Source organism: Centroberyx gerrardi, chromosome 1, assembly GCF_048128805.1.
Source record: "Centroberyx gerrardi isolate f3 chromosome 1, fCenGer3.hap1.cur.20231027, whole genome shotgun sequence".
NCBI lineage: Eukaryota > Metazoa > Chordata > Actinopteri > Beryciformes > Berycidae > Centroberyx > Centroberyx gerrardi.
In genome coordinates this window covers 2,185,158-2,200,564 of record NC_135997.1, presented here as the reverse complement: position 1 = coordinate 2,200,564, position 15,407 = coordinate 2,185,158, and the positions used below count along the sequence as shown (strand labels likewise).

At 46.2% G+C, this 15,407-nt stretch overlaps 1 protein-coding gene across 1 annotated transcript in view; it reads left to right on the top strand.

Moving 5' to 3' along the window:
• Positions 1-15,407, top strand: part of LOC144539369 (neuron navigator 2-like) — a 110,729-nt gene that overhangs the window by 68,513 nt on the left and 26,809 nt on the right. Inside the window, exons 2-3 of the mRNA XM_078283838.1 lie at positions 9,460-9,577; positions 13,834-13,886. Of these exons, the coding sequence (XP_078139964.1) occupies positions 9,460-9,577; positions 13,834-13,886 (171 nt within the window). The remainder of the gene's footprint in view (positions 1-9,459; positions 9,578-13,833; positions 13,887-15,407) is intronic.

Below are 15,407 nucleotides of genomic sequence, written 5' to 3'. Positions count from 1 at the left end.
GAGAACAACAACAACAGCAACGGCTGCGGTGAAATTCTGTGATTTTTTTTACCTAACCTCATATGGTTTTTAACATCCGTATGTCCTATGTATTGGTTTTTACTGTGTTCACATGGGTTTTTACTGCAGGCTCCTGTTGGAAATTTAATATCCCTCTCAGGTATGATGAAGGTTATCTTGACTTCTTGACGTGAGGCTGCTCAGATCCCAGGTGTGAGTGTGTGTCACTGTGTGAATACAGAGCAGGAGGTTCAGGTTCAAAGGAGGTTCAGTTCTCAGTAAAACACTTCCCTGGTTAAATAAAGGTTAAAAATCACCAGATTCAGATCAGGCTGAACTTGGTATGGTGTCAGAGAATGAAACGATTTGATTTGTTCCTAGTGACCGACCAACAACACAGCTGCTATTTTTAGTTTAAGGCTAAAATGATAATCTAGTTACCTGATTCTTTTTCCTCTACATAGGAAACACAAATACAACCCACCAAGGGAATACGTTTAAGCTTCTCCCTCTTGTACTACTCTCCAGACCTCCCCTGAGAGAGAAACTATGGTGTGTGTGTGTGTGTGTGTGTGTGTGTGTGCTGTAATGTACAGTGCCAGGTGTGTAAGAGGAACAGGATAGTAACTGGTAAAGCGGTGTGTCAGTCAGAGGCCGGAGCCCTGTTGCCTCCGGTAGAGAGACATCCATCACATTTACACTGTCTGCCTCGGCCACAGGGGGGCAACACGGGCAACTGGGGGCCGCGGGGGGGGGTCACAGGGGGACACAGGGGGGGCCCTGTGCTTAGCTGCACCGTGGATAGGGGTGGGTGAAGGTCAAGGCCTGGGAGGGCGGGTTATAGGACAGGAGGCGAGGAAGGGGGGAGTATCTTCGATGGAGTGAGGGAATGTTGTGTTAGTGGCTGGATCCAACACACATTCATGTAAATCTAATGCCGGTAAAAGCGTGAATTAGTGAGTTAATCACCTTGGTAGTCATTTTTGAACTGTAGCTATGATATATAGATATTATATTGATCCTGTTTGGGGTTTTACGTTGCCTCTGTTTCTATATCTGTGGTCGAGGGAGGAACTGAGTCAGGCTGGCTGACTCAGACAGACTGGATGACACCCAGAGAGAGCAAGAGGTTACAAGAGAGTCAGAGTTTTTGAGGCTTCACTGTGAAGCAAGAGAAAGAGAGAGAGAGAGAAAAGTGAGAGAGGAGTAAATAGAAAGGGAGATATCCATACAGACAGAGGCAGGAGATGTGAGAGGGACAGCAGAGCGTCGTCAAACAGCGTGGCTATATTTACCCACTCCTCCTCGCTTACATGACAGAGAGAGAGAGAGAGAGAGAGAGAGTGCTCGTCTCTGCTGTCTTGGTCTTCTGGAAGTTTCTGGACCTGCGGCGGTTTGCCTTGTCCCCGTCCAGGTGACAGGCCCGCATGGCGCTGTGCGGGGGCCTCAGGGTGCCGACCAGGAGCCACAGTCGCTCCTCCTGCGATCACTACAAAACGGTAAGAGAGCCGTGGCTCTTACAGGCTGAGAACACCCAGAGCTTCAGGGTTCAGGGTTCAGGGAGCGTTCAGGGAGCGAGGAGGTGCAGGGAGTAGAGCTGACGTCTATTTTGTTTAACAAAATCACTTCTAAAAGCTTCTAAAAATCTGAAAAACTTGTGATGATATGAATCGCAGTTTAAATCGCAATTGCAATATTCTGTCAAATAATCGCAATTAGATTTTTTTGTCAGTATCTTTCACCCCTAGCAGGCAGTGTCTGAAATGAACATTTTGGCTCAAACGCCTGCTGGTAAACTAAGAAAGATTTCCTGCCAAGAATATATTTTCCTGTAAAAATAATGTATATTTTTAATAGAAATATGTTACCCTACTCATTTTCCCTGCTGTTTTGTGCATCGTATATGGTGCGGTGTGAATCATTCAGAAAAGTTTTAAAACTTGCTCTTGTCTTCGTCTTCATGTTTTTTCTTCTTGGCGGCCTCGTGCTGCTATGTGTCACCACATGTGAACAACGTTATGTTTTCAGCTAACGTTAAGCTAGCTAACCATCCGAACGGCATAGGGCATTTTCAAGAAGTTGAAGATGCTAGAAGTTTAGACACTGACACTTTAGATGCACCTGCTTTGTGTAGAGCTGACTGTCCGCTGGTCCTCAGGGACGAAGTTTGAAAACGGGTAAACACCAAACATTATATATAACTGAGCCATTCAAATGTTTTTGTCTCAAAAAGTTACCAGCCAATGAGTTGGGTGATCCTTATTAATTCATCCACCAAAGACAAGTTTTCCCGGCATGTAGCACTTGGCAGGTGTTAATTTGGGAACCTGACAGCTGGCATGTTAAGGGAAGAGGAGGATGATAAGAATATAAGGTGAAGAAAGGAGGAAACTATCCACAGGAGAGATCAGTTGTTCCCAGTTAGCACAGGTAGTAGTTGCGAGGGATAAAGAGAAGACTTGGGAGTGGTGGGAGAGAGGGATCGAGTGGAGGGATCGACCTGAAATAGAAACGTCTCGGGTCGAGCCGGGTTCTGCCTTCTGTTCCTGAGGCAGCCAGGAGGTTTTCTACAGCAGACCGCGGACAGAGGTGGAGCGTGTCTATGTTCCCTCAGCCCTATCTCAACTTACCTTCTGACAGCCTTGACCGCAAGCTTGCTCTAACCTTAACCTCAGTGACCTCACGCCTCAACCCAAGCACCTCATCTGCCCTGGAACCACTAACCTCAACCATACAAGCTCTTTGCCTAAATACATAGGGCTGAGGGAACATAGGGATGACCCCGACAGAGGCAGGTAGCAGGTAGCAGGTAGCTGGCTAAGCGAACACTGCCGGCTGAAGGAATGAGCGGCTGCTTACCTTTAGGACGGCGCAGCTGCCAACGCACCTCCTAAATTCCTGCATATCTCTGCAACGTCGGCCACGGAAGAAGTCTTCATTTCAGCAGGCTTTGCTCTTGAAGTTCAAGGGTTGATTTCCTTTGAAAAGGGCAGAAGAAAGCGGCGCTGTTATCAGAGAGTCTTTGGTGGAGTCGGCACTCGGTTCAGTACCATTACCTCCGGCACAGCCAGAGCCTTTCAGGTCCCAAAGCCTCTCGTGAGAGATAGCGCTTCGTGGCAGCTTTGGTCCTGCTGTTTTCTCTTTGTGGTTCTCGCTCACTTCGCTAGATTAGTTCATAATGGCGTGTTAAGTGCTGTGCGTTTTAGGTTGCTTACTGAACCCTAGAAGTAATAAGGCTAATAGTGGTGAAGTTATCAGTGTAACCGCTCTGTTGATGTATGTGAGAACTGCGCTGCGATGGACGGACCGGAGGTGTTGTGCAACCCTGCATGTTGCTGTTGTCTTGTGAAAACCTTGCAACCCCAATTTTGGTGATTTTCATGTTTCATTTCAGTCGAAGGATTACATGCTCCTTGATGGATTGAGAAAATCTTCTGACCTCCTTTTCAAAACCCATTGGATAAACACGAAAAATGCATTGTCATCAATCTGTAAGCAAGGCTGTTTTTCCTAGTTCCTGAAAAGCTGACAGTTTGGAGATATGAGGTTTCCACCCAGCCGCAGCGATGCTGTCAGTCTGTGGGAAGACTCAACAGATCACTGTAGTGTTTGCTTAGCCAGGCCGTTTCTCACAAGTCAGTGTCTGGCAAACAACAGCAGAGATGAAAGAGAGAGGTAATGCAAAGCGGTCGCTCCTGCTGAGTGACTTTCCAATCCCTCTTGATGCACACACACACACACACACACACACACACACACACACACACACAGAGTACAAAAACACATCTGCTCGGCTCGTCCTCCTGCATGATCAGCAGTCGTCACGATGTGTCGTGACATTTGCTGAAATTACGCCTCTGCATCAGCCACCGCCGCACAAAACCCAGCGTTCATCCGTCCCGTTCAGAAAGCCCCCGCCGACACGCGGGCGCTCTGCCAGCCCGATGCCCGGCTGCCCTCGCCCTCGCCGCGGCCTCAGTGACCCGCCGCTGCGGGGGACGGCCCGTGTGCGTCATGCCCTTCTGCAGGCATCACACACACCGGCCCAGTGACTCAGCGGGCCTGGGCGCTGCGGATGCTGGATGAGGAGCAGGTCTGTGTGTGGGATGGTCAAAGCATGGCAGAGAGAGAGAGACCCAGCTGTGTGGCTGAGTGACTCATCACTGCTTGCTGCCAGCTTCCATAGGGCTACAACCAATGATTATTTTCATTATCAATTCATCTTAATCTAGTGACTATTTGTTTGATTAATCATTTAGTCTATAAAATGTCCAAAATAATGACGTGAATGATGAAGTTCCCAGAGCCCAAAGTGATTCTTCAAATGTCTGACCAGCAGCCAAGAAAAAACCCAAGTATTCATTTTATAATGAGATGAAACAGGGAAAAGCAGCTAATTTTAACATTTATGAAGCTGTAACCAGCAAATCTTTGGTATTTTTTCTTGATAAATGACTAAAACGATTACAATTCTGATAATCGATTTTCTGTCGATCGACTAATTTAATAACCAACTACTCGTCCCAGCTCTAAGCTTCCAATATGATCGCCTCTGCGTCGTTTCTGAGGGCGCGATGGACGTGATTACCGTGAACGTGCGTGTGGGTGGGCGGGGCTTGCGTGCGTTGCGTGCTTTGTGAACTCACAAAACACTGTTGGTTGTTGACAGGTTGTTGTGTTTGACCCAGTTTAAAGGAGATGTCACGGTGATGTTGATTCCCACACTGTGTGTCCGTGGGTGTTGGAGGGAGGGGAGGGACCACAGCAGAAGATGTCAGTGTAGTTTAGAGCTGAACAATTAATAAAAAAATAATTAGAATCACAATATGAACTACTGCAATTTCCAAATCGCAGAGGCTGCAATTAATTGCGTAAGAGAGAGGAGCGTCCAAACTGGAAGTGTTTTAGAGCTGCAGGTAATCTTTGGTCCATGAATCAAAACCTTTAATCAGTAAATCCTGCACACTGACATCTATTTACATCTACCTAACAAAATCACTTAAAATCACTCTTTAAACAGTTCTAAAGTTCTAAAAAATGTATTACAAGAACAACTTGTGATGATATGAATCGCAGTTTAAATCGCAATTGCAATATTCTGTCAAATAATGACAGTTAGATGTTTCGTCAGCTCTAGCGTAGTTGCTCATCTTTCCACCAAATATTACCTGTACTTGACTTACTTTACTTCTTTGGTATTGTCCGTCAATTGCTGCTGTGGCACCTGAATTTCCCCAAGGGGATCAATAGTGTTATCATGTCTTATCTTATATCCAGATCTGGATATTTTGGCTGAAGGTGACGAAGAGCCACAGCAGGGAGCGAGGGGAGGCAGAGGGTTTGACAGGCCACATGACAGCTTCCATACGGCCCGGAGAGGGTGGATGAGTCAGTGTCATGTTGCCCTGTGTGGAGACGGGAATGTCCCTCACACCAATTTAAGGCTCCTAAAAAAGACCCCCGATCCCGGGATGAGAGGGTCGGGATTACTGGGAATTTCTGGGAATGGGTCTGAAGAGGGATTTCCCCTCTCAGAGGATTTATCTGTTGAACATGACACATCTGACTGGCTGATTGATCGCTCAGTCGCACAGCGCTGACATGTGGATGTGAGTGCAGTGGGAACTGAGTGGAGCCTTGTAGTACGGCTGAAAGATACTGACCAAAAATCTAATTGTGATTATTTGACAGAATATTGCGTTTGCGACTGATACACATCATCACAAGTTTTTCTTGTCATGCATTTTTTTAGAACTTTAAAATTGTTTAAAGAAAAGTGATTTTGTCAAAAAAAAATAGATGTGAGTGTGCAGGATTTACTTAGTTTGAGTATGATGAAAGGTTTTGATTCATGGACCAAAGAATACCTGCAGCTCTAAAACATCTTGTTCACAGATCTATTTTGGATGCAACTCTCTCTTAAGAAATTAATTTCAGCCTCTGACATTTGGAAATAGCATAAGTTCATATTGCGATTTTGTGTTTTGTTCGATTAGTTGTTCAGATCTACCTTGTAGGAATATACATGACACAATATTTGATGATATAAAGAAGGAGACAATAAGGATCATGGTGCTGAAAACAATATCATATCATAATATCAATTTAGGTACAATCACATCTGAATAACTACTTTTGGGAAACAAAAGTAGTAAGGCGTTGTCCAGCTCATCCAGTCAGTTATTTTCTTTACCTGCTGATTCCTGTTCAGGCTCATGGGTGGCTGGAGTCTGTCCCAGCATGCATTGGGCAGAAAGCAGGGAGACAGTCCATCAGGGCGAACACAGATAGACAGACAGGAAATTTACTTTTACTTGATTTTGTTGATTGGACAATTGAACCCACGTCCTCTTATCCATTAAATCTCTCCAATTTCTGATATTGTGACAGTATGGTTTTGTCAGAACATCCAATCATTTTGCCATTTTGCTGAGCATGTTTTCACAAAGCTGGAGAGTCTGCAGAGAGTTCTCCATTAAAAATGAAGAGCGGTTTCCTCTGATGTGGATTCCTCCTTCCAGTCAGATAGATAGAAACTGAGGCATCTGCTGCTCTTCATCGGCTGTACAGCATGTTAACACGTCTAATAGATCAGATTCTCTCTCTCTCTCTCTCTCTCTCTGCCTCTCCCCCCCCCCCCTCTCTCTCTTTCTTTCTCTCTCTCTCTCTGTCTCTCTCTCTCTCTCTCTCTCTCTCTCTCTCTCTCTCTCTCTCTCTCTCTCTCACTCTCTCCCCCTTCAGGCATTTCTTCAGATCAGAGAAGCTACAGTAAATGTGTGGTTATGTCTATGACTGCTCTTCTAGTTAAATGGATCATTACACATAAAAATGTTGATCCATATTAATGCCCTCTTGATATTTCTAAACTGTTAACATGATCTTCTGCCTTCGATTTCCAGACTGCATCCCACTGAAGTTCTATAACTTTTGCCTCCCATCAGGCCCCCATCCGGCCAGTCAGTGTAGTGTGTTCAGACACCAGAACACAGCGCCAAAATGCATCGTTCCTCATAGTTTCGACTTGTGTTGTCTGAAATATTACATTTGATTTTTAAAAGTTATAAATTTGACTCTAGCTCCCTCACTAGCCCAATCTGTGTACTTCTTTTTTTTACTCTGAACACAGCGCCCAGCATGCGTCTTCCCTCCAGGTTTCATCAGAATTGGATTTGTTTTTTCCTGAGATATCACTTCTGATATTAAAGATTTAAAGTTTGGATTTTGCGGCCGGAAGGAAGACGCAGGGAGACGGGAACCCAAGGTGTTTCTTGAAGTTTTCAGAAACTGTTTCAACTCGCCCGCCTCCCGCTCCCTCTCCCCTCGGCTCCCTCACCCCTCGCTCGCCCTCAGGCGGTCTGACCTCCTGCACCTCCCGTCCCCCGCTGACTGACAGCCACCCATTTCACCTGGTTTTTAATTACACTCCAACCCTCAATTTACCTGCCCGAAACTACTTCAAAGGAAACTTATACACTCACATACTCACACACACACACAACAGCACTGCACTTCCTTTTTTCTGTGACTAGCTGAGTGTGTAAATTGAAAGGATATAGCCTAATCCTTTGGCTGGAAGGCTGTTTCAGAGCTGTGTGTGACTGGAGAGGCTTTTTATAACCGTGCGTTTGTGGTTTGGGAATGCAATCCGTGAGATTTAAACGTCGCTCCGAGGCTCTTTGTATCCAATGTGTGGTCCTGTACTGTCACACACCTTGTTTTTAATCTGTCCGTGTGTGTGTGTGTGTGTGTGTGAGCATGCATGTGAACATATATATATCTGTGTGTGTGTGTGTGTCTTTTGAAGTGCTCACACCTGCTGTAAGCCATCAAGAGAGCAGTGATTCATATGATGAGTAGCATGGCAGAAAGGCCCCAGGTCTGTTTACACTGAAAACACAAAGAAGCAGGGGTCACAACCGTGTCACACACCTCAAACTACATGTGTGTGTGTGTGTGTGTGTGTGTGTGTGTGTTTCACGCTGCTCTGTTTGACCCCAACAAAGCAATGCAATCATTCAGTACTAATAGATGCACTTGAATTTCACTCGAATCAGAGAGAGAGAGAGAGACTGAAATTCCAGTTTCCGCTCAAGGCGTCGTTCGTCTCTGTCGTCTTTTCTCAGCTCCGACATGCAGATTTCTGTCTTTGTGTGAAAAAAAGCGAGTGAGAGACGGAGGGAGAGATGTCTTTTTTTAGCTGGGTGGCGGAGGTGACAGCAGTCGCACGTGTTTCAGATTCCTCTGGGGGAAGCGGCTCTGAAGTTACACTTGTCAGAAACAGATTCTGTGCAGTTTAAAGACGCGCCCAGTGGTGCCGTAAAGCAAGCAGGATTCATGAAGTATCACTTTCTAAAAAAAACAAAAACTCTTTTGATTAGGCAGAATGTTCTAAGTTCTCTTCATCTGCACAAACCTTTGTGTGCAGAATTTTTATCTTGCCAGAAATAGAAGTTCACTTTTGTTGATGTGTGTAGGTGACAGAGAGAGAGAGAGAGAGAGAGAGGGAGAGAGAGAGAGAGAGAGAGAGAGAGGGGGAGAGAGAGAGAGAGAGGGGGAGTGAGAGGGAGAGAGAGAGAGGGGGAGAGAGAGAGAGAGAGAGAGAGAGAGGGAGTGATGGGAGGGAGAGAGAGAGAGAGAGGGAGTGAGAGAGGGAGAGAGAGAGAGAGGGAGGGGAGAGAGAGAGAGAGAGACAGAGAGAGAGACAGAGAAAGAGAGAGTGAGGGAGTGAGAGGGGGAGAGAGAGAGAGAGAGAGGGAGTGATAGGGAGGGAGAGAGAGAGGGAGTGAGAGGGAGAGAGAGAGAGGGGGGAGGAAGAGGGAGAGAGAGAGTGAGGGAGTGAGAGAGAGAGAGGGGGAGTGAGAGGGGAGAGAGAGAGAGAGAGAGGGAGAGTGAGAGGGAGTGAGAGGGAGAGAGGGGGGGAGGAAGAGTGAGAGAGAGAGAGAGGGAGTGAGAGTGAGAGAGAGAGAGAGAGAGAGAGTTTGGAGACTAATTATGAAGGAAGCTATTCAGATTATTCAGATGCTCCCCCTCCTCCTCCCCCCCCCCCCCCCCCCACCCCCCCACCCCCCCCCCCTCCCGGCAGTGAAGGGTCTTTTCTGTCCCCAGAGAGTGATGTCAGCGCGGCCCCATTGAAAGCAGCCGCCGTGCGCTCCCAGATGAATGCCCCGGCCGAGCACAATGGCCCCAATTTGAATACCACGCGGATATACGCCAGATCGGAGCCCCAACAAAAGAAAGAGGGCTACTCTGGTCCCATTCAACCATGTTGTTATTTTATTAGAGTCGTAAATTTGTTTCAACCATTTATACCTTTTGTAGTTTTCGAGTGTTTATGGAGTTTAAAACGCGTGGCCGACCTCACGGGGTTCCCCCTGTTGGATTGGATTTTGTTTTTGCTGGATTGTAACTGAACGCCGTGTGTGTGTGTGTGTGTGTGTGTGTGTGTGTGTTTGACTGCAGATCTACACGGACTGGGCCAACCACTACCTTGCCAAGTCAGGACACAAGCGTCTGATCAAGGACCTGCAGACGGACGTCACAGACGGAGTGCTGCTGGCCGAGATCATACAGGTTGTCGGTAAGGACGCACTCACTAACCCTTTCACACCAAAACCTGCCAAATCAAGCCCATTCTGACCAAATGACTGCTGGAAAGAGTGTAAAACACAGTGTCAGTTACTTTTAAAGGTGTGAGCCATTTGTGTCTAACACCGAATCGTTGTGTTTTTGGAGATAGGATCATCTGTGTTTGTTTTTTTTAATATATGCTGATGAAATTCAGGTGACAAATGTTTTTGCAAGATAGATGTATGATTTAAAAACCCTTCAATTCTAGTAGCTGACATATTCAAATGATGTGTTTCTGCTCTAAGAGGCTGTCTGCGATTCAAACAGCATTCACACACGCTCATTTAATTTTATGAGAGTGCAGTTACAAGGCTGCATGTTAACTGAATTAGTTTATATCTCTTTGACACATTCACAAGTTTCAAACACTCTAAAGTATGCTGTCGCTGTCGGGTGAAAATCTTGCATCTCCCAAATGTCATCTTTTCAGGAACTAAGGAAAAACAGCTTTATTTCCAGATTAACCACTATGCATTTTTGAGTTTATTTTTGAGTTTGAAAGGGTTTCATAAGAGACCAAAGGGTTGTAGAATTTTCTCAACCCATAGAAGACGATCCTTCAATTAAAGTTAAAACTCCAAAACTAGAAGTATTGGGTTTTTTCACACAACAACAGCGATATGTAGATATTCAGTCCCACTCCAAGTTATGGAAGTGGGTTGTTCCTCTGTGTCTCTGTCTCCATGCTGTCCATCATCCTGCTCTTTAGTCACCGGCCTCTGTCTGTGCTCCAGTCTGTCATCTCAGCTGCAGACGGCAGGCTGACACCAGCTGACCGGTGACTCAGCACATCGCTGACTCTCTCTCTCTGCTCCCAGCTCTTCCCTCTGTCACTGACCCACATTTAATTCCCACACTCTTAATGCATTTTATTCTGCATGTCCAACACGGAGAACGGTGTCACTGTTCTCGCGGCGGCTGCACATAATCCTTCTCTGCGTGTCAGACCAGGCTGGCGGGCGTTACAGTGTATTTATACTCCGTTTGGGGGAATTTATGAGCGTCATACGCCGGAGGGCCGGCTGAAACGCCGCTCCTCACACCGCCTGGGTTGTTTTCTAGCTGCTCTTTTGTTTTTATTATGTTGTTGCCATCTCAACTTTGAATAATTCAATTTGCACCAGTTGACGTGCCGTAAGACCTGCTTTAAAATATTTTACACGCCGGGTTTCAGCCAAGCAATCTGATGGGTCAAAGATGTTTTCCGACCTGGCTGATATTCCCCGTAAAAACACGGTTTTCCTCGTTAAATGGTTGTCACGCCAACTGTTGTGGTAACCAAGAGATCTGTCCTGCTTTCTCCTGCTTGTATGTTTTTGTTGGGAGAAAGCCTTTCAGACAGTAAACACGCATCATTAGCTGTTGTATAAAAGCCGTCATAGCCTTGAGGCATTCTTCACAGTGTTTAAAGGTATTCTAGCCGCATCTCCATTAAACCCATAAACACGGTAAAGAATGCTGTTTCGGGTATTTTTGCAGTATTGCAGAGCAGGTGGTCCAGGTTCTGCAGAACGTGGTCTAAAGCAGTCGTATCAGGAAGTTACTGCAGTGTCAGAGGCCCCTTTAAAAACCTTAAATACTCAATGTTAAAGTATAACAACCACCATTTTTGACCTTTTTTTTGTGGTTTACATTAAGTGTTGCAATAACGGTAATGTCAGTTATAAATTGAAAAAGGCAAAATATGACATTTAGGATAGGATAGGACAGACACTGAGGATTTTTTTCTGTATTGAGGCCCCTGGGACCAGATTTTCCCGTCTTCTTTCATCATATTTTCACATGTTTTTCCACAATGCCAATCCATTCTGATCAAAATCTCATCAATTGCTTCACTGTAGATCTGCTTATAGCATGTCTTGCTTGCTGGGATGTGCACCCCCCCCAGTAGAAGACAGTGGGCTAATAATGAGTCAGCAAATATGATTGTATCCTCTGGAGTGATCGTTAAGGCGTTAACATATCCAAGAAATGCTCTCCATTAGGGATGGGATGATATATCAAAATTCAATATATCGCGATACAAAAATGTGACAATACGCATCGTGAGGCAGTTATGGTGATATCAGCTCCATGTTATTCTGCTGTAGTAATCACAAATGAGACGCTTGACCATCACAATTTCACAAGCTCTCCATCCAAATTATATTATTGTCACTTTGTAATGACATTTTTAAATTGTTGTTTACATTCTAGCAGCCAATGCCATCGCTAGAAAGATTTGTGGCTCAGAAATAAACATAATTCTGCACAGTCAGACTTTGTTGTCACTGAGCTTTTACTTATTCCATGGTATTGTGTTTGTATTAAATCCTGAACCTCATATTGCGCATGGAATCGTATTGTGAGATAAGCATATATCCTTACTCTCCGTTTTTTTTTTTTATGAGGCATCACCTCCTCGATCCGTCTGTTTCGCGATAGATTTTGTCGTCTCACATCGTCTCGCCTCCCTCCGCTCTGACAGCTGACCCCTGCTGCTCTGCTGTCACATGAAACAACAGCAACAAGCCGGCAGCGCCCTCCGCTCACCTGTTCTGCCCGGCCCTCCTGTCCGCCGGGGAAACCTCACACCAAACAATTGCTGTTGAAACCGGAGCAGCCTGGCGGTGTGAGAGCAGCAGAGCAGCGCAGCCTGCCGGGACAGAGGCTGACTGGATACGGCTGTTTGACCCACTAATGCTCCCATTCATTCACAAGACAAGGACTTTTACTTTTTTGAGATAGCTGTGTGTTCAAGGTGTGTGTTTGCACTTTGCCGCTGTTGGAAATGTCAACTTTTCAGGAGCTAAGAGGAACAGCCTTGAGTTTAGCTTCACCACCATGTTTTTTTGAGTTTATCCAGTGGGTTTTGAAACAAGTTGGAGTTATAAGGTTTTCACCTGACAACAGCAATATATATCTGTATCCAGATTACTTTACTGCCAGTTTCATAGCATTTACAAGGACTTTGGCTTGGTAATGCAGTATGCTTGACATGGCAACAAATAGCAAAGACAACAAGTAACTAGAAGACACTCTGTAGAGCGCAAACCTCCACCGACGCTGAACAATTCACCAACTCACAAAGCTGCAGCCTTTGTAACGGTTTATGTTTGTTTGTCGTTTGTCTTCTGGGTTTGATTTTCTGACAAGATGGCATGTGAAAGCAAGTGCCAAAGCAGTTTGGCAGCCGACTTGGAAGTCCCAGATGTCAGACTTTCCCACCAACACATGAATGCAGCATAATAGTTGTGGCTAAAAAATTAAAATCGTCTAATGGCGGAAATCCCAGATTCGGATCATCACCAAAATCCATCACCAAGAAGAACATAAGAGGCCGTGCATGTAGTGAGGCATTTACAAGATGGAGGTTTGCACTGTACATAATATACAAACATCCTCTAAAAAATATATATATATACAGCCAGTATCAATATACATCAAATTTCTCTCAGTATTGGCCTAATATATAATACAGTATAGAGATATTTGCGTCCATTTAGTGCAGCAGTCCTGTGAACTGTGTGTGTGTGTGTGTGTGTGTGTGTGGAGGCATTAGAGACAGCTGATTGAGACGTACATTGACTATTTATTCACCTGACAGCGAGCAGGGTGTTTTCCCGCAGGGTAGGTGGTACACTAGGTGGCTCCTGAGGTGGAGCTGCGCCGCGGGCCCTACTGGGCCTCCTGACGCAGGAGGCTGGGCTGTTGGCACAGTTGTCAGCTGTGAGATGATGGCCCCGTCTCAGCTGCTGGGGGCGGGGCTTCTGAGGGACGGGGGCGGGGGGAATCCCTGAGAGCACGCGCACACACACACACACACGCCCCCTTCCAGAAGATGCTGTAGAGCGCTCCCGTCCCGGCCGGGCCCCCGGTGGCCCCACTCCCATTTGCTGCGACTAGATAGTGTTTCATGGCTCAGTAGGAAGGAGGGGAGGGGTAAGGGGAGGGGAGGGGTGTGTGTGTGTGTGTGTGTGTGTGTGTGTGTGTGGGGGGGGGGGGCAGAGCCTGTTCACAGCCACCGGCATGAACACCTTTGCTCTCCTCACTCAGCCACAGCCTGTCTGGGACTCAGGAACACATCTCCACTTGAAACAACATAGAGGATTACATTAGCCGAAGCGAAACAGAAACCGCCTCTGAAAAGACTTTTTTCTTCTCTCTCTCCTCTATTATCTCTCCTTCCTTTCTCTGTCTCTGCCTCCTCTTTCTTTCTCTCTGCAGCCAATGAGAAGATTGACGATATCAATGGCTGTCCCAAGAGCCGTTCTCAGATGGTAAGTGACCTTCTAAGTTTGTTTTGGCAGAACATTGTGAAATCCACCTCAGCGTGTGTGTGTGTGTGTGTGTGTGTGAGAGTGTGTGTGTGTGTGAAGTAACACTTCCTCTTTGATGTCCTATCTCACTGATGCATGCAGCCCTCATTCAAACGCAACACCGGGAGCAGTAGTGCAAAAGTCACTGGTGGATTGTAATAGATGGGAACGGTTAGTCCATTTATTTTTACTTTTGTGGCGTTGCGGTCTGCCGTTGTAAAACCTCTGGCCCGGGCCGGCAGTTGGCGCTCACTTGAAAGCACCAGACTGAGGTTTTGGGTTTGGAGGGGAACCAATTTTGCCTCATCTTATTACACTTGCAAAGGAGACAGACAGGATTCCTCCCGTCTCCAGAGGGAAGGCAGGCAGGGAGTTTCTCTACTGATGACAATGAAAGCGTTTGCAGCCAGCTTACAGCGTATTTTTTTTGCACATTAGAAACAGGCATCAGGATCTTTCTCTAAAAAGACAGCAGCGGGAAAAAAAAGAAGTGGGATGTGCGGTGTGGTTTCAGTGTTTCTGCGGTGTTTCGGTGTTGTCCCCGCTGTGGGAAACGAGCCGACCGTCCCCAGGCAGCGGTGCCCTCCGCTGAATGTGAAGGGTCGTAAATTGGGCCAGTGTGCCAGCTGAGGGGGCTAATTTTGGCCACAAGCCAGACTACTGAAGCCTCTCAAAGCACCAGAGAGAGAGAGAGAGAGAGAGAGACACAGAGACAGAGAGAGAGAGAGAGACAGAGAGAGAGAGAGAGAGAGAGAAACAGAGACAGAGAGAGAGAGTTAAGACAAGTAAAGCAGGAGGCACAGCTGATCCCCGAACCCTGCTTCCTCAATGCAAACTTGCACACACACACACACACACACACACACACACACACACACACACACACGTTTGTATTACTGTACTTGTGAGGACTGACCCTTAAACTAAACCCAATCCTAATTCTAATCTTAACCATAAACCAAAGCCCTAACCTTAAATTAGCCCCTCGAGGAAGAGAGGACTGATAAAATGTATTTATAGAAATACAAATAAAGTCAAAATTGGTTGAGGTGCTGGAGCTGGAGAATTATAGCAAAAATCATTCATTATTTATTATGAAATGATTTTTGCACAGATTTTGAGTGCGCGGATGCCTTTTTCAAGTATAGAAATACAAGTACATATTCACACACATACACACACACACTTCTAGGTCTCTGTAGGTCTCAAGCGGTCCTCCTCTCCCTGTCCCCCTCACTATCAATTAGGCCTTTCCCATTAGCGCTCGTCCTGCCCCCCAGTAGCCTGTAATTGAGCGCTTTGCGTCGCTCGCTCTCGGCGGTCTGAGCGTCTCTCTGCGGCTTTGTTCTGCTATTATTAACATCCTGCGTTCGCCTCTCCCACCCTGCAAGCCCTGCTCAGGACAAGAAGATTGCAGGATACGCCGGAGACAAATCAAGTGGTTCTTCAAAGTGTGTGTGTGTGTGTGTGTGTGTGTGTCTG